Source organism: Mastomys coucha, unplaced genomic scaffold (genome assembly GCF_008632895.1).
Source record: "Mastomys coucha isolate ucsf_1 unplaced genomic scaffold, UCSF_Mcou_1 pScaffold6, whole genome shotgun sequence".
In the NCBI taxonomy this organism is placed as follows: domain Eukaryota; kingdom Metazoa; phylum Chordata; class Mammalia; order Rodentia; family Muridae; genus Mastomys; species Mastomys coucha.
In genome coordinates this window covers 53,779,128-53,797,939 of record NW_022196912.1, presented here as the reverse complement: position 1 = coordinate 53,797,939, position 18,812 = coordinate 53,779,128, and the positions used below count along the sequence as shown (strand labels likewise).

General features: G+C 33.2%; 1 protein-coding gene across 6 annotated transcripts in view; it reads right to left on the bottom strand.

Annotated features, from left to right (window-relative positions):
- Dgkb (diacylglycerol kinase beta) overlaps positions 1-18,812 on the bottom strand; it is a 716,847-nt gene that overhangs the window by 439,533 nt on the left and 258,502 nt on the right. For 4 of the 6 annotated variants that reach the window (XM_031355722.1, XM_031355727.1, XM_031355723.1 and 1 more), the window contains 2 exons: positions 15,272-15,307; positions 5,992-6,108 (listed from right to left, as the gene is read on the bottom strand). In XM_031355722.1, the coding sequence (XP_031211582.1) occupies positions 5,992-6,108; positions 15,272-15,307 (153 nt within the window). The remainder of the gene's footprint in view (positions 1-5,991; positions 6,109-15,271; positions 15,308-18,812) is intronic. The other 2 variants (XM_031355725.1, XM_031355728.1) reach the window with 1 other exon arrangement.

Here is an 18,812-nt window from a genome sequence, read left to right as displayed (position 1 = left end):
GGGTTTTTCTTGTCTCTGAAGTGCTCCAGTTGTAAGGTACCATGCTGTTGCTGCTCCTGGCTAGGTACTGGGAACTTGAGCCCAGGTCATCATTTTTGTGTTGCAAGTACTTTCTTGACTGAGCCTTCTCCCCAGCTCATAAATAAGTATTTGAGAAAAATTATAAAAATTCAAATACTAACAATAATGATTGTTTTTCTTTCCTCACTTCTTGCACAGTTAATCACTATATTAAGTTATCTTTAAAATTCACACTTGGTCAGAATTCTTCTGAATTCTTTTGAAATCAGTTTTTGAGACATATATCGAAATATTTAAAGGCATCATTCTAAATTCTAAAAAATATTGTTAAAATGGATTCCAAATTTCTTATTATGACTTATAGATATATATAATACATATATATAAATAATATATATAATATAAATAATATATAACATATATATATTTATATATATTATTTATATATATACATATATCATAGACTACATTATAAAATAAGCAGTCTTGTATAAAATAGCAGTAAATGATACAAGGGTGTCATTTTGAGGCTAGTTGGATGGAGAAATAAATAAAATCACTTAGAAAAATGCAAGAGAACTTCAAGAATTTAGAGTGATGATAGTTTACATGTAAGAATGTCAAATACCCAAGATGGGAATACAGAATGGAGTCAGTTGCCCCCTTTCTCTCTGCATCACTGTGTTTATAAAATAAGATAATATCGAAGGCATTTGTGTGTGTGTCATCAGTTACTGTGGCTCTGTGCTTCTTTGATAATGCCTAACTAACTCAGCTAATACACATTTTCTCTCCATTCAGTGCTGTCAGAGACAAAGAAGTAGCTATGAGGCTCAGGTGTTAAGGGAGCACATAATGTTCATCAGAGCAGAAATTTTATTCCAGGCAAATCTGGCATATTTTTCTATACTCAGAGAAAAAGCTGTAAAACTGTGTTAACCTTTGCTTCTATAAAAAGAAGGCCTAACTGCTTGAGTAAATGTGGATGCCAAGCAGACAGAAGTCTTAGATTTGAGAGCCAAAGAGACCTGTGATACTATCTAGTCTTTGTCAAGTTTGACAAGTTGAAATGCTTTGGGTCTAAAAAAATAGGGGGGAACAATAGAGTTTGGAGATCTTTCCTATCATATCTTCATCTCACTGGCTTTTAATGCTTATAGACCATGAGTGTATACTTATGAATATGTGTACAAATATAAACGAGTGCTTAAGATATTGAGCTTCCAATGTCTTGTTATGTGAGAGGGTAAATAAGTAGAAAAGCATGCTTATGTCTCATCTGGTGAAGTACATCGGCAGTTTCTATGATTGCCTCCTCATTCCAGCACACAGAAAAGACATGTGAGCACACAGTAAGATAGTTGCTGCCTTCAAACCCAAAGAAGGGGGCTCATAATCAAAAAGTTCATCTTGCCATGCTCTTGGGTATCTCTGTCTCCAGCTCTGTGATAAAAAAAAAAAAATGTCTCAAGTGTAAGCCAAAGCTGTCCTGGCGCATTTTGTTATCAAAGACCCCTGACCCAAATATAGAATGGCTGGATCATCGGCTCTCTAAAGGAAGAAGAGTGTCTATCCCTCTCCTTCCTATCTAGCATGGACTGTGTACATCAAGAGGAGCCCCAGGTGGCTTTGAAGGTACAGCAGACTAAGCACTATTTCTGATGAAAGTGTGGAGCTTCCCTTATACTCTACCACACTACACTGATTAAGTGAGACAAAAATACTAACAGTAATGTTGGCTGTCACTGCCTTGTTTTTCATTCTCTTACATGCTGTATAATCTAAACATGGTGGATATGGAAGACAAATAAGGCTCATGGGGGTCCAGAACAGGATACATATGGAATCAGGCAGAGAGAAATACTTCATTGTTTGTCAAACATACTAATACACATACTCCTTCAGAAGAAGCAATTAAAAAATCGGTGGCAAAACTGTGAAAGATACTCTATTTTATCATATATTATGCCATTGTCAATTAAGATTAAGGGCATACTCAATGTGAGTCTTCTGCTTTATGATTTGAATTGTCTCAGATAAAGGATAAGAAAGTATCATTAGATAGGTTGCCTCAACTACTTAATGCATTCAAATTCTTCATCCTGATTTCTAGAAATCAGTGTTGTGAAATTAAGTGCCTCTCCTCACAGAACTCCTTTCAAAGCAATGGATTTGTATTGTAATGTAAATCATATGTACTATGTATGGATGAAGTAAACATAAACAGTTTACTTAGTTTCTACAACTTGGTATGGCTGACATATACGAATAAAGTTTTGTGAAAATATCTCACAATTACATTTTTAGAAATTTTAAGTATTTTAATGCTTAAAATTTATTTCATGTCCACCCCAAAATATTTCAAGGATGATAAAAAAGAGCTCTGTGTACTGTTTATTATTTAGGACCTAACACAATATTTTTATAGAGGTAGACTCAGTTGAACAGTTGTAGTCAGTTGTTTTATGTCGTTGGTGGTAGTTTATTTTGTATCTTCTTGTTTTGTTTTATTTGTTTGTCTTGTTTCATTTTGAGGCAAAATTATTTTCTGCATAGCACTGTTTCTTTTGAAACTCACTCTGTGGACCAGGCTGGTGTCAAACTCAGAGATCTGTCTGTCTTTGCATCCCAAGTGCAGGGATTAAAGACATGTGCCACCACAACCTGGCTGAAAGATGGTAGCTTTTAAAACTGTAAACCAATAACTCAGCATATAAACAGGGGTTAGAATGACAATAAATAACTGACTTAAAAAGAGTCAGTGAGATTAGGGCATTGTATACACTGACTAAAGATGTGAACTGACTTGAATACATACGAAACAGTTGTCACAGTACATGTGATTATCTTTAATTCATTTGTGATGATTACAAAGCATAAAATCAGAAAGACATCAGGATAAATAAATTGTGTGAAAAAACACACCAGTTTGAACTAAGACATTAAGAATTAAGGTTCCCTCTGTCATAGATTTGAATACAAACTGTATGTTTTCATTGTCTGGTGATGTTTTTACTAACAAAATTTACATAATAGTTAGGATGAAGGTAAATATCTCATAGCAAGTTTATCTGATTACTTTTTTTTCCTTATTTGTTCACACATAGGATAATCCTTATTATCATTAGAGTTCCCGTATGTTAAAAACTGACATTTCCATTATATTTGATATTATGTTTGAAGTGTAAACCTATGGTGTGAGCTATGACAAAGACAGAGTGCCAAACCACTGCTATTTGAAGTCCCCTAGGACTTGGGTTAATTAATGAGATTCATCCTAGGGTTATGCATGATCTATTACTTCCTCTAATTAGAAATAATAATCCTGATCATTATACTGGTTAGTGGGAAAGGAAGAAGATGAATGTGCCTAACTATGATTAATCTTCTTATAGCAGTGTAGACCTCTCCTGTCAATGAGTTATGTGCAAACTGGGCTGCAACTCAATGCTTTTTCGGGACATACATGTTATAAAGGTCACAGATAATTAATATCCTGGTATATTTTTTTGCATTAATTCAAGAAACAATGATTTTACTATTCCAAAAGTGATAAGCAACCATAAAATATTTTCTATTTTGAATCAAATAATTGTTAATGAATTTTCCCTGTTTTTCATTTGAATAAAACTATGTGAGGTCCCACATCCCAGATGAAACACAATTATGTACAGAATAATACACAATTAAACCCAAAATTCTTGACAATTACACCTCTATTTATTTAACACTGTTTTGTCTGAATTTATATCTTCATTTCTCAGCTAACACTTTTAGCTGATAATTTCATATACCAGCCTTGTTTGGAAGAGTTATGATTGTTGATCATGTACAATTTAACATGTCTGTTCTTAACCATAGAGGAATAAATACTTCAGCTTCTTTTCAAATAAATATTAAAATAAAAGCTATATTACCACATAACTATAAAACTTTTGATACCATGTGTGCAACATTTAATTCTTGCTTTAAACTGGAAAATATCAAATTTGACTATGTAAAGCTTGGAAAATGAGAGGATAGAAATCATTTTTTCTAGTAAATAATTTCCTTTGTTTCAGACCTTCAAACAACACAGTGATGAATGAATGAGCACAGTATTTACAAATTCTAACCTTAGGTATATTTAGATTTGTTAAGAAAAGTATAAGATATTGTAGGAGTAAAACACATAGTCTAGGCCAAGGCATTTCTTAGTCAGACTGTGGATCTGCCCGGACTAATGTCAGGTATAAGGGGTATGTTCTAATTCTGCCCATCAAAACAATAGTTTTAAATATAGTAATAATATATATAATGACACTGAGTTCATGTTGAGAAAATTATCACACCAATACAAACTATGCCAAATATATATAAAATAGCGTCAGAATGCTTGTAATATCTGAATCATTTGCAAATGTTCCAAGCTTCCTTTTTCATGGTAAGGAATATGTTCCTAAGTACATCTTAAATGTGCTTAAATTTACAAATTGTGTATTAGGCAGTAACCCAGAATTGCTAACAATGAAAACTAATCAGTGCTTATAATGCATATTAAAGTGTTGATTGTCTTGGAAAGAGTGGATGAGATACAATAAAATTTTCACTATCAAAATTGTAGTCAGATTTTAAATTTGAGATGAATCATATATGAGATTATGAAATATACAGATATAATTTCCAAAAATGTCACTGAGACATATTCAGTGATGGATGAATTATATTATATTATATTATATTATATTATATTATATTATATTATATATATATTATAATATAATATATGGCTATAATGCCATTTGTTTGGAATTTCTCTTTGCATTTAAGTTTAATTACTCAGGAAATATTTTCTATGTGTAGTATATTTAATTAGATTACAAAAATTACCTCATTATCAATTGGTAAGCATTTATTATTTAAGTATCAGTGAACTTTTCAAAATTCTAATTAAGCAGTTATTAGACATATTCTGTTTACTATTAGCTATGCTACTTATTATGGGATATGAAGCATGTGATACATAGTATCACAAATAATTTAATATTTATTAAAGATAAAATCATCAATTAAATATGATTACAATTAATATTTATTAGAATGCCAAATGTTGTCTGCAACTGTATTCTGCAGTCATCCACGTGATAAGCAGTTGATGCAAGGCCTGAAAATTTAAATGCATTAAGAAGAAAGTATAAATCAAAAAAACCTTACAACTCAAAACATTAAGGGAAAAAGGAATTTCTAAACATTAAAACAATATATAGTTTAACAAATACTCATTTTTATAACATCAGCAAATTAGCTAAATATATTTATTTCATAAAACATTTTATAATGTTGGTGGAAAGAATATGTTTTATGTCAGAAGTCAGTGATAATTCATAGTTTATAAAAAATTTCAGCCACTATTTTTCATCTAAAATATAATTATGTATGATATTTGAGTTCAATGTGAAATGTAAAAATATTGATATATTACATTGAATACCTCATTTTGTTATTTTTTTTAAAAAAAAATATTCACACAGATAGCACTTTTTCCTAAAGGTATATGTTCACAATTAAATTAACCCTTCAAAATTAGACCCATACAAAGTTTGTACATGTATGTGAGTGAACATATGTATGTATACATGTGTGTTTGTATAAATGATTATAACTGGATAGAGGCACATAATAGATGTAAATAGCATGTGTGTAAATCATAAAGTTAAATATTAGTTTTAACTTTCAGATTCATATTATTTTTTTGCCAATTTTACTTTAAATGGAGATAATGTTATAAACCATTAATTTATCCTGAATGTCATTCTGTCAATCAAGTATAAGACTGACATTTTGATAAATTAATAACGATCTATCTGAAGAAGTCTACTGAAATAATATACATGATGAAAGAATGTGTTGATAACTGAACATATGTGCTTCTCAGAGTATGAAAGAAACAAATATGAGTGCTACTATAATTTGGACTTTTGAAACCATTACCTGCAAACCTTGTCCATCCATAGTAACTGAGTTAGCTCTTTGCATTTTGTTCTTATCTGTCACTTTATTTGGCTGCTGGGAGCTGCTCTTTTCTTTTTTAGCTGTTGACTGTCTTTCCTGTAACAAAGAAAAAACAGATAAAATATATTTTATAAATTGAGTTAAATTTAAGAGTCAGAAATGGTTGTTAGAGGCAGTCTTTTAAAATATCGCTAAAATTATAAATGTAGGCCCAATTAGCTAATCTGGAATATGTTCTAAAAATACAAAAACTTTTGCTTTTAACCAAATCAATATATTTCATGGAAACATGACCAAAATATTGTATCAAATTAAAGAACCAGTATGGATGAAATCAAAATTTAGTGATCCAGAAGCAGCCAAGGTCTAAAGTCTGTAAGGGTAAGGACTATTACAACTTTTTTTGATTAAGTAAGCAATAAAATAAAAAGATTACTATAGAAAGATTTCAATTAGTACTAAAAATAGTATTTATAAATGCATTCATCATTGAAAATTATTTCTAACTAAAATGAATTTTGAAGCTACTATGTATATTAGAGACCTTATATATATTGAGAAATTTAGTTTCTGCTTCTTGGAATTCCTTTGTTCCCATAGTGAAATAAATAGGTAAAAAACTAAATACATACACATGTGCGTTTTTGTGTGTGTGCATGTGTCTGAATGTATATACATATATACATATAGTTGCTCTCCTCTTTCCTCTTCTTTCTCTCCCCTTAACCTTTTCAAATCACTCAAGAATTATCACTACTAGTCATCTTTTCTTCAGATCATCAATAAGCTTCTCAATGATACACTAAAGAGTCCTCTTCTCTACAGAAACTACAGTGGTGTCAGAGTGAATGACTTCTGGTCTCTTGAGCTCATGCCTCAAGGATTCTGCTCCTCCTCACGGTTGTCTTCATATTTCACTATGTGTAATCTCAGTCTCATTTGCTTATTATTATATCCTATTTGGGATCCTATTTGGCCTAAACATCTTGAAAACAAACTCTAGCTTTCAGGGTAACTTCATTTCATCACAAAATTTTCCATTTCAATTTTATGAAGATGTTTAAATACACAATCTCAATCCTGAAACTTAGCTTCTGTATGCAAATGTCCTTTCCATCTCTCTTTCTATGTATTTAACATACATAGTTTTCCTTTTTAACAACTCTTTGATTATGCCATCAATGGCTTAAACCAGAATAATAATACTATTTTTTTCTAGATTATAGTAACCATCACCAAATGAACCAACATCCCTTCATCTTTGTTTTCTCATAGTCAATATTCTACAAACAGATGCATCCCATTTGCTCTATCCAGCTACACTGGCTTACTCATTGATGACAGCAACCCACCCTTCTAATTAAGAACTTCTACAGTTGTTCTGCAATCTGTGGAAAACTGGCTTATAATATTTTGACATCATGTTCTTGACATTCAGACCTCTGGCTGGATGTTAGGGCAGCTTTTCTAGTCATTTATTCTTCATTTCAATAGGAATTTTATACTCCTGAGAATAATAAAAACAAAGGATAATATAGAAGAGAACTTTGTCCTACCGATACAGAGTATCCCTTAATCACTGCATAATAATTTCATAACAACCAAGGTCTAAAAACTAACATTTCTACAGTCATAGAATTTTGCATTAAGAAGTCTTGGGGATGGCCTAGTCAGTCATCAATGGGAGGACAGGCCCTTGGTTCTGTGAAGGTTCTATGCCTCAGTGTAGGGGAATGCAAGGGCTAGGAAATGGGAGAAGGTTGGTTGGTGAGCAAGGGGAAGTGGAGAGGGAATAGGGGGATTTCAGAGGGGAAATCAGGAAAGGAGAGAACATTTGAAATGTAAATAAAGAAAATATCTAATTAAAAAAGAAAAAGAAAAGAAGACTTGGGGAATATCTATGCTTACTAAGAAACACTCTGCTAATTGATTAGGAATGTCTGCCCATGTTTTCGTGGTTTAGTGCCCATATACTTCCTATCACTTACTCACATACATGCAATATTTGATCTAGAGAATTGTTAATGTGTTTTTTAATTGCTGCAACGTGGACATATGTTCTTATGTAGCTTTAAGAGAAAACATCTTTTTATGCATAACAGGGTTTTATATATGACAGGTAGATTATCAGTACAATGCATACGAAGAGTCTATCATAGATGAGACTTGACATTAGGAGGCATGGGAAGAAGCACATCTTTGCTGCTCACATATTACACAATCTGATGCTCCTATGCAAAGCAGTGATGCTTTCACCTACTTCAAAGAGTCTTTGAAATTTAGTACAAAATAAAAGAAAACCTAATAAATTCTTTAGTATTGTACCTGATTAGAATATGTGCCCAATAAATACAAAGTTCAAATAATGTAAAATGAATGAAGGAAAACCTCTTCAAGAGTTCATTGTTCTTGCCATTAGAAAGAGACTTTAGTTTCAAATTCATGTTCATGAAAAAAAATACTTCCATAACACATTTTTAAATCACTGAGGCAAGCACTTATATTTGAAAGTGCTCAACTAGGCCAGTTAAAAAATATAACATTATGGTAGACGGAAATGAAATAGCTTACTTCAGGATTATCTGATGCCTTTATATGAGGTGGGGGGGCAAAAATATGTGTGTAAAAATAGTTTAAAGCAATGATTCTACCATATATCATATTAATTGTTATTTAAAACTCTAAAATGCCAAGACAAGAAAATACAACTTGTGATCTTTATAACTCCAAATTTACAACAAAGTATTTATTTGTACCACACTGAAAATTTATGAGAAGAAACATTGGTCTATATTGAGGTACTGAAGCATCTATTTAGTCATTATGAGAATTGGTCATTGTGGTACGACTCTCCAGACATCATCAAGAGCAGTGAATAAAGGGATCATTCTGTGGAGGGCACTAAATAAATGCTACAGAGGAGAAAATTTTAAAAAATCACTTAAAACTTAAAACTGAATTTTCAGCTGACGAGATTTTATTTTTAAAATCTATATTGACAAAAAAACCCCACCAAGATCTATAGAGAAATTTATAAATCTTCTGTAGATGATACCAGGTTAAAACATTTGCCTAGCTTTCCACAGCCTGCACTACAAAAATAGGTACATATTGTTTATTGTGCATAATTTACTTAGTACTAAAATGGCAAACATTCACTTAGAAACACATATGTCAAAAAAATAAGGGTATTTCTTACTTTGGGAAAATATGTTATTTGGCTGAGTTTGGAGAAATAATCAAGTTTAAATAAAAAGTCAGGAGAAACTAATAATCTATTTCCCTTGCTCCCAGTGTTTGCTTATTATTATACTCATTTGTTTCATATTTGTTTCCAACCTGTCTAGAAGTTCTCTGAGATACTTATGGTATTGTATCGTATAGCATAAGATAACAAAGAGAATTGTTAGATATAGTTTCTGATATCCACTTAGATAACTCTCTGTCCTATGAGGACCAAGGAGGGGAATCATTTACATCCTTATAAAAGGCTGTCCAGAGAGATTCACCTGCCAGTCTAAGAGTGCATTAACCTTGCCATTATGATATTAGAAAGCAAATTACCAGTGTTAAAACTATTTTGTTTCAGGGAGAGCTTCCCGTCTTCTTCCCCTCGACTTCACACAGAAAAAATCTTTTGAGAAAAACAGTGAGCTGGGTTTGCCTTTTAACCTGTAGTTTCATGTTTCAGCATTTGGAGCTCTAAACCACAATTTAAGATAAATTCCCTTCTGCCAGATAAATTATCCTGGGTAAAAATGAGTGGGAAAATTATTCCTTTAGACAAGAGAAATCATTCAAACATTGAAAAAAACTACTCTAAAAGACCACGAGAATATAGAACATATAACCACAAAATAAAAAAAAATGCAGTTATTGATATTTGAGCATTTTCAAATATCAACCACTTGTGTTTACTATGCAGACATTTTAAACCCAAAATTCAATGTTTTTTATTCTCAGGCTTCAGGAGTCACGCAACAGATCTTAACAGGGGAATGCATTGTATTTGAATTCTCAGAGAATAATCATTATAATAAAAAGAGTGGAAAAGCCAGGCACCATTCACAGAAAACAGAAAGAAAGAATAAATGAAAAATAAAAAAACCTCGCTTTAAATACTTGCTCTACAAACAAGCTTTTTCTGTACCATGCTGATTCTAAGAGGAGGAGTGTTTATACATTGGTGAAAACTGCTCTCTCAAAAGAGATGTTCATGACAATGCTCAAGCCTGCTGCTATCGATCACTTGACAACTAAAAGCAGCGAGTGATGATTACCTCCAGTGCAGGAGTTTCTCCTTTCTGTACAATCTCAGCATGAGAAACCCACAACCACAGAGCACTTGGCTTTATACAAAGCCACAAGAAAAAGTGTTCTGCCATTATAACTGCAGCCATCACTTGGATCCCAGAACATGCCTTCTCAGTAACTACACCAGTGCTATGCATGGGATTACCTCCCTTTCTGAGATTAGAGCAAAACCACCTAAATAACTCAGAAATACTGAGAAATTAGCCCACCATGTCATATTCTTATTTATGGTATTTAAAGAATCCTTTCAAGATTTCAGGACTATCAAATTTAATAGTTTCTAGACAAAAAAAAAAAATAGTAACAGTTACATAGCTGTACCTGCTGTTGCTAGAGACCTATTCTGTAATTTGAATATTTTTCTGGTCAAATTTAACCCCAAAACAGCCAAGTCCTCTAAATTTATTGGGAATACTAGAAGTTATATCAAAACTTAGTTGATGATCAGAATTCTTAAGTAAATATATGTATAAATGTTAAGCACAAATAAAATAAATGGCACAGAGTCTAATGATATCTACTTCTTGATTTAAGCACTTACGTTTAGTTTTACTTATTTAATTTTATATGTATGAGTGATTGCCTACATACATGACATGTGCTACTTATACACCTGTGGAGGTCAGAGAAGGATGTCAGAAAAAAGTGTTAAGATGCCCTAAAACTACTGGTACAGACAGTTGTGAGCTGCCATGTGGACATGGGGATAAAACCTGAGTCCACTTGCAAGATGAGCAAATGCTGTCAAACACCTAAATATCTTCCCAGCAATTATTTCTCACTTTAAGTAAAAAAATATTTAAATAAAAGTAACTTTGGACAAAGGCATGTGTATGGGTTTAGAGCCACATCTCCACCTTGTTGCTTATTATTCTAGAGGTTCTTTCCCATTGAAAATTACTATTTATTTCACCTTAAACATAGGAAGATCTATGCCAGGATAAACATAGAAAGCGGACTCACTGATACAGGCGTAAAATAGCAATTCAATAGTAGCAGGATCTTGAACAACTGAGTGAAGCCTTCTGACATGTTTGCACTAAGCTCAGCATGTATCTGTTGCTGAGGCTGTGTACTGCAGTGAAGTGGGATGTGAAGAAGGATTTTTCTTACTTTCATTGCTTACTATGTCCTCCTAAGTTGGAATAATTGCTGTTCTGATATAGAAGCAGTCATTAAATGTCTCCCAACCAAAACCAAAACTAATAAACAAACAAACAAAAAAAGAAAACCAAAAAGAAACACCCCCCCCAAAAAAACCCTAGGATCAGATGGCTTTAACATAGAATTCTACCAGAATTTCAAAAATAGCTAATACCAATACTCCTCAAAGTATCCCACAAGAGAGAAACTGAGGGAACTCTGTCAAGCTCGTTCTATGAGGCTACAGCCATGCCGATACCTAAATCAAAGTCTCAACAAAGAAAGAGAGAACTTCAGACCAATTTCCCTTATGAACACTGAAGCAAAAATATTCAATAAAATACTAACAAACTGAACCAAGAATACATAAAAAATTTAACCACCATGAACAAGTAGGCTTTATCTCAGGATGAAGTTGTGGTTCAATACATGAAAATCTATCAACCTAATCCACTGAAACAAACTAAAAGACAAAAAAATACATAATCATCCACTATATACTGAAAAATCCTTTCATAAAATCCAAAACCACTTCATATTAAAAATCTTAGAGAGATCAAGATCAGGGATACAAGGTGCATACTTAAACATAATAAAAGTCATATATAGCAACCCAATGTTAAATTATTTGGGAAGAAATGTAAAGCAATCTCAGGAACCAAACAAGGCAGCTCACTCTCTATGGGTCTATTCAACAGAGTCTTTGAAATTCTAGTTAGAGCAACTAAAGGAGATAAATGAACAAATATTGAAAGGAAGAAGTCAAAGTATCACTATTCACATATAATATTATAGTACACATAAATGACCACAAAAAATCTATCAGAGAACTCCTACAACAGATAAATACCTTCAGCAAAGTAGCTAGATAGAAAGTCAACTTAGAAAAATGAGTAGCCATCCTTTACACAAACAATATGCAGACTGAGAAAGAAATTATGGAAACAACATCCTTTATAATAGCCAGAAAAATTATTACATATCTTTCTGGATCGCCATCAAAGCAAAAGCAAAAACAAAACAAAAAAACAAAAACAACAACAACAACAAAAACCTTATGTGATAGGAACGTCAGTCTCTGAAAAAAGAAATTGAGGAAGATATCAGAAGACATAAACATCTTCCAAGCTCATAGATCAGTAGAATTAATATAGTAAAAAGGTGGCACATGCCTTTAATCCCAGCACTTGGGAGGCAGAGGAAGGCAGATTTTTGAGTTTGAGGCCAGCCTGGTTTACAGAGTGAGTTCTAGGATAGCCAAGGCTACACAGAGAAACCCTGTCTTGAAAAACAACAACAACAACAAAAAAAAAAAAAACCAAGAAAAGTAACATAATAAAAATGACCATCTACAGATTCAATGCAATTCCCATTAAAATTCCAACATAAATCTTTACAGACCTTGAAAGAGCAATTCTCCACTTCATATGGAAAAAACAAAAAGCTGAGGTTAGCTGAAACAATCCTGTACAATAAAGAACTTCCGAAGGTATCACCATCCCTGACTTCAAGCTGTATTCCAGAGTAATAGTGATAAAAACTTTGTGGTATTAGTATAGGAAGAGACAGGTTGGAATAGACTCAAAGACCGAGAAATAAACTCACAGAGAAATGAACACTAAGTATTTGACAAAGAAACCAAAACCATGCAATAGAAAAATGAAAGTATCTTCAACAAATTGTCTTTGTTCAATTGAATGTCTGCAGGTAGAAAAATGCAAGTAGACCCATATCTACCATTCACAAAACTTAAGTCCAAGCATATCAAAGACCTCAACATGAAACAAGACTTTCAAGCTAACAGAAGAAAAAAGTTGAAAATAACCTTGAAATCATTGGTATAGGAGACAATTTTATTATCAGAATATTAATAGCTCATGATTAATAAATAATAAATGGGATTTCATGAAACTGAAATGTTTTTTTCAAGGCTAAGGATACCATCAATAACAAAACAGAAGCCTACAGAATGGGAAAAGATTTTCACCAATCCTATATCTAACAGAGGTGGTATCAAGAATATTATAAAAATCTCAAAAATTAGACATCAATGAACCAAACAAACTAATTAAATCATGGAGTAAAGAGATAAACAGAGAATTCTCAAAAAAGTTATTTAGAATGGCCAAGAATCCATTAAAAATGTTCAATGTCCTTACTTATCAGGAAAAAAATTGATGCAAATCAAAACAAGATTCCATCTTAAACCTCTCAGAACTGCTAAAATGAAAATCACTAGTGATGTGGAGCAAGGGAAACTATCCTTCATTGCTGATGAGCATGCAAACTTGTACAAGCACTTTGGAAGTACAATTAGGTGTTTTTTCAGAAAATTGGGAATATGGAGGAAGCAGTTGGGAGAGAGATGGGGGTAAGAATGGATATCAGTGGGGGTCATCTCTGTGAACAAATAAAGTCCTGGGACAGGGGAGGATATGGAAAGTCTATGGGGGTGGCTCTAGCTGAGATTGCTACTGGTGAGGGATATAGAGACCCATGTGGCCACCTCCTGTAGCAAGGCAGGACTTCCAGTGGAAAGAGGGGGACATCAACCAACTCACAAAACATTTAAACCAAAAACTGTCCTGCCTGTCTAAAAAATATTCAGGGATGACACTATTAATGATACTCTGCTGTTTACAGACAGACTCCTAGCATAACTCTCTCTTGAAAGGCTTCATCCAGCAACATATGGATACCGATGCAGAGACTCATAGCCAAACATCAGGCAAACCATGGGGAGTCTTGTGAAAGAGTGGGGAATAGAATTGAGTGAGCTAGAGGGGTCAAGAACACCACAGGAAGACTTATGAGTTAACTATCCTGGGTACAAGGATCTCATAGGGACTGAACTACCAATCAAAAGGCATGCTGAACCTAGCCTACCCCCATCCCCAACATTTGTCACAGATGTGCAGCTTGGCCTTCATATAGGTCCCCTCACAATTAGAACGGGGACTGTCTCTGACTCTGTTGCTTGCTATTGGATCTCCTTTCCCTACCTAGACTTCCTGGCTAGGACTCAGTGAGAAAGGAGATGTTTATTCCTTCTGGAACTTGATGTCCTAGGGTAGGGTGGTAACTAAGGGTGGGGCTTCCACTTCTCCTCAGAGAAGAAGTGCGAGTGATGGAGGAAGGAATCTGCAAAGGTGGGAATGGGAGATGGGTGAGAAGGGGCTGCAAGCTGCAATTGGGATGTAGTGTGAATAGAAAAAAATTATGGAAAGGTCTTCATTAAAATTACGGAAATGCTGTGTCAACAATTAAATATATTTGCAAACAAAAGGCATTTACTTTCATTAGATACTCTTCTGATAAAGTTGCATATGATGCCATATATTACATGATAGTTATTTCACTCTAGTGATCAAAGGTTTCTCAGCACAGTATTATCAAGTGCTACATGCTGAAAATCTTAAAAAGTTGAAAAGATTTGAATGTTTGCCACAATTTTTACCATTGTTACTCAGAATTTCATATACATTGTTACTGAGAATAAAATGCATAGCAGACATACTCTGCAAAATATTGATTTTCTCTATGCATTTTGTGAAAAATAATTTCTGTTATTCTTAGTTTTTGATACAAATATAAAAGGAAAAATTCTTCAAAACTCTTCCATCATTGAAAATACAAAGAATTTTACTTTCAATATCAAAATGTCGGCAATAAAATTAACATTATTGTATTTATTTTAAATGTTAATGCCATGCTTGATTTGGAATCATTTACCTACTTATTACATCAATCTAAGATGATCATAACTTTCAGTTGTAACAGTTATAACATTTTTCATACATACCTCAGGAACTGAAGCTCCTGCAGTGGGCATAGTCTGCTGAAAAAGAGAAATTTATGAAAAAGCAGAAAAAACAAAGCTGAGAATAAAACACCAATGCCTGTTACCATAACATCATGTATCTGTGAGATACACGAATTGGAACTATAGACTTTTCATATACTTTTTGTTTCTCTGGATTAAGTAAAAGGGCATCTTTCTATCAAACAAGGGATGCTCAAAGCTGAATATACAAGATTGTGAAACAACTTACCAAAGCGTAACTTCAGCTAAGCAGCCTACACTAACCACTACCCCTATCAAGAACACAAATTTCCATTTCCTTTGTGCGTTATACATTTGTTTTACAATGATAATTGTATTCATCTCTATGCAGTCAGTAGCTTAATCATTAAGAATCTTTTGTTGAAGCATATTTTATATAATATATCCTTATTACAGTTTTCAATCAACTCTTTCCAGAGTCTCTCTAACACCCCTCCTATCCAGATACATCATCTTTCTTTCTCTCCTTAGGAGCTAACAAATTTCTGAGAAATAATAAAACAAAACAAAAATAAACACTTCAGAACAGGACATAGTAAACAAACAGTAGGAAAATAGCCCAAAGGAAAAAAGCATAAGGGACAGATATAGACAAAAGAGACCCACTCATTTCCACACTCAGGAATGCCATAATATATACGCAAAGGACCTGTAGGTTGTAAAAATAGAAATAAAATAAAAAGTCAAGAAGAGGAAGAAGAAGGAGGAGGAGGAGGAGGAGGAGGAGGAGGAGGAGGAGGAGGAGGAGGAGGAGGAAGAGGAGGAGGAGGAGGAGAATTAGTAGTTCCAATACAATGTTATAAGAAACCTCCAAAGATGCCTTTGTTTGGGAAAGAACTCATTCATGGCTGGCATTGCTATTCACACAGCAATCTCCTTAACTTTACTCCTTTCCTCTTACTTATTCCATATTCCATTTTCCTACATGCTCGCATCTCTCCCTATAGACTGTGCCTTTCAGAGGTAGGAGAAGTATTGAGAATCTCTTGTGTGGGCCTGGTTGGAAAATCCACAGTTATATATATCCATAATCTGAAAACAAGTAAGGTAATAGTACCCCATTACTACTGGTAAATCTACACAATTTATGTAAATTTAAATATGAATGACTGTTTTTATTTGGGAATAGGCTTTTTCATTTATTTTTTTATTCATTTTATATCCTAAAAGCTGCCTCCCCTCTTTGTCACCACCTTCAACAATCCTTCCTCCTCTCCCCACATTTCCTTTTATTCTGAAAGGGAGGAGGGAGGCCCCCTGGAAAGTATATTCAACATCCTGGCATGTCAAATTTGAATAGTTTTAAAGGACCCGTCTAAATAGAAAAATGTTAGCATTCAAGACAGTATATCCTCCATTATCTACAACTTCTATGATTTTGAGTCACTTGAGTGTATGTGTATGGTGTGTGTGTGTGTGTGTGTGTGTGTGTGTGTGTGTGCAAGCACACATGTATGCCATGTGTCAGTGTGTACAAAGCAAAAGGGAGATTAAGAAAATTGAAAAACATGCAATCCTGGCTTCTCTAGAACTTAGTGTATAAAATACCAATTTGAAAGGATAGTTGATTATCTGGATAAAATTTCCTACTGTGGATGAAAAGTTTGGTTTGAAACTTGGATTTCTTATGTATTTGTGTACAGTTATATTTTATCTTATATCCAATATCTAAGCCAGGAGGTAAAGGAAGATCCAGGATATTAAAAATAACACAAAAATTATGTTTTACTGTCTTAGCAAGTAGAACTCTAGAAAGGAAGAGGGAAATAGGGGGGAGAGAGAAAGAGAGAGAGAATGAATTAATAAATGTGTATCTATATCTAAGATGGGTAAGTGTGTGTCTATATCTATGGGTAAGATATCCTAAAAGCTAAACAGCATAATGGAAAGCCATAGAATTCTGATGCAGCTTTAAATCTAGAAAAGTTCTAGAAGAAATCAAGATTTCCTGAACTACAATTCATTTTAGAAGACCCTTCCATAACATGTTTATCAAATACTGCTGTACGAGGTTGAAATCAAAGATTTATTAAATTGTTAAAAAAAAAAAGAAAAAAAAGGAACTTTGGTCAAGTATCTCTTTGAGAGGAGAAATTCATAGAATTAATTGATATTATTATAGAATGACAAGAGGCAGGGCAGAGTGTTTACTGAAAACATAATTTTAATAATAATCCTAGTTTCTAATCTACTCAGTGTATGGAACACGTAAGTCAACGACAGACAGACAAATCTTAGTCATTTCTACCAAAGCCTGTTCAAAACTATCTGTCACCATTATATTAATCTCTCTCCTATTGCACTTTATCCAGTCTTATGTCATGAACTAGGGAACTCAGAAACTCTTGAGCAACCAAAAGGAGACTTTCCTCACACATCATGGACAGCAAGAATCTTCGAAGGTATCCGAGATAGAAAAACATATTCTTTGTCTCCTATGATGAAGCAACTAATTGGAATGCTCAGTAAAAAGATGGAGGCTCTCTAAATGGTTCAGTCCAATCACTGAATACAATGTATGTGTCTAAACTCAGAACCTGTTTCTCTAAGAGGCAAAAAAGCAAATAAAAGCAATAGAACTTACGTTTCAGATAATCGCAATATTTAAATGCAGGGCAGAGTAACAAGTGATAAAATAGAATTGTTGTTAATTTTCTTAGGATCCAGAATAGTAATTTTTATGTGTAATATTATGCTTAATAGTAGAAGGTGTTTGCTGAAATATTTAAGGATTTCATATAATACATGTGATTTACTGAAAAAGTGCAAGTTAATAAGTAATATAGATTATATACAAACAGGTGTGCATTGTGTATCATGTGTGGTACATATAAGTATAAATGCATTGTGCAAATGTATTTATATGAGTCCATACAGCTTTGCATATGAAGAAACACTTAAAAATACATGACAAAGTAATAGAAGTTATTGTGTATAAGTTTGATATTTCCTAGGCTTTATTGTAATGTGTTTGATAAGCATTACATAACTGAGAGATAATAAAAATGTGCTACTTTTCCATTACATATTTTAAACATATTAGAATATTTCCTTAATGAAATTGAAATAAAAAAATGTATACTTGATTCTGGTAAAACCAATGAATATTTGGAGAAAATGCCTGGGTGTATATAGATTGAACAGAAATAATGACATTTTCGTGACAACTTAGAGTTCTATTTCCCAAAATGAGAAAATATAACTTAGCAAGCTGATAGAAAGGGAAAGCCGAGAGAGCTGGAGATGAGGATCACAATGAGTGATAGCCAAGGAACTAATTACCATGAACAATCACATGATGTGGAGATAAGCAGATATTGCAGTGTTTCCATTGTGCTGAAGTAATGCTAATGTTTGATAGTTAAGATACAGTTATGCAGTTAACCTCACAAGAATCTCAGTGAGAACTCACAGGGACTACTGGATAATAATAAAAAAAAAATGTGAGAAAAAGGTCTAAGATCTGATGTCAGAAGCCAAAGTTATATACTACCTTGAC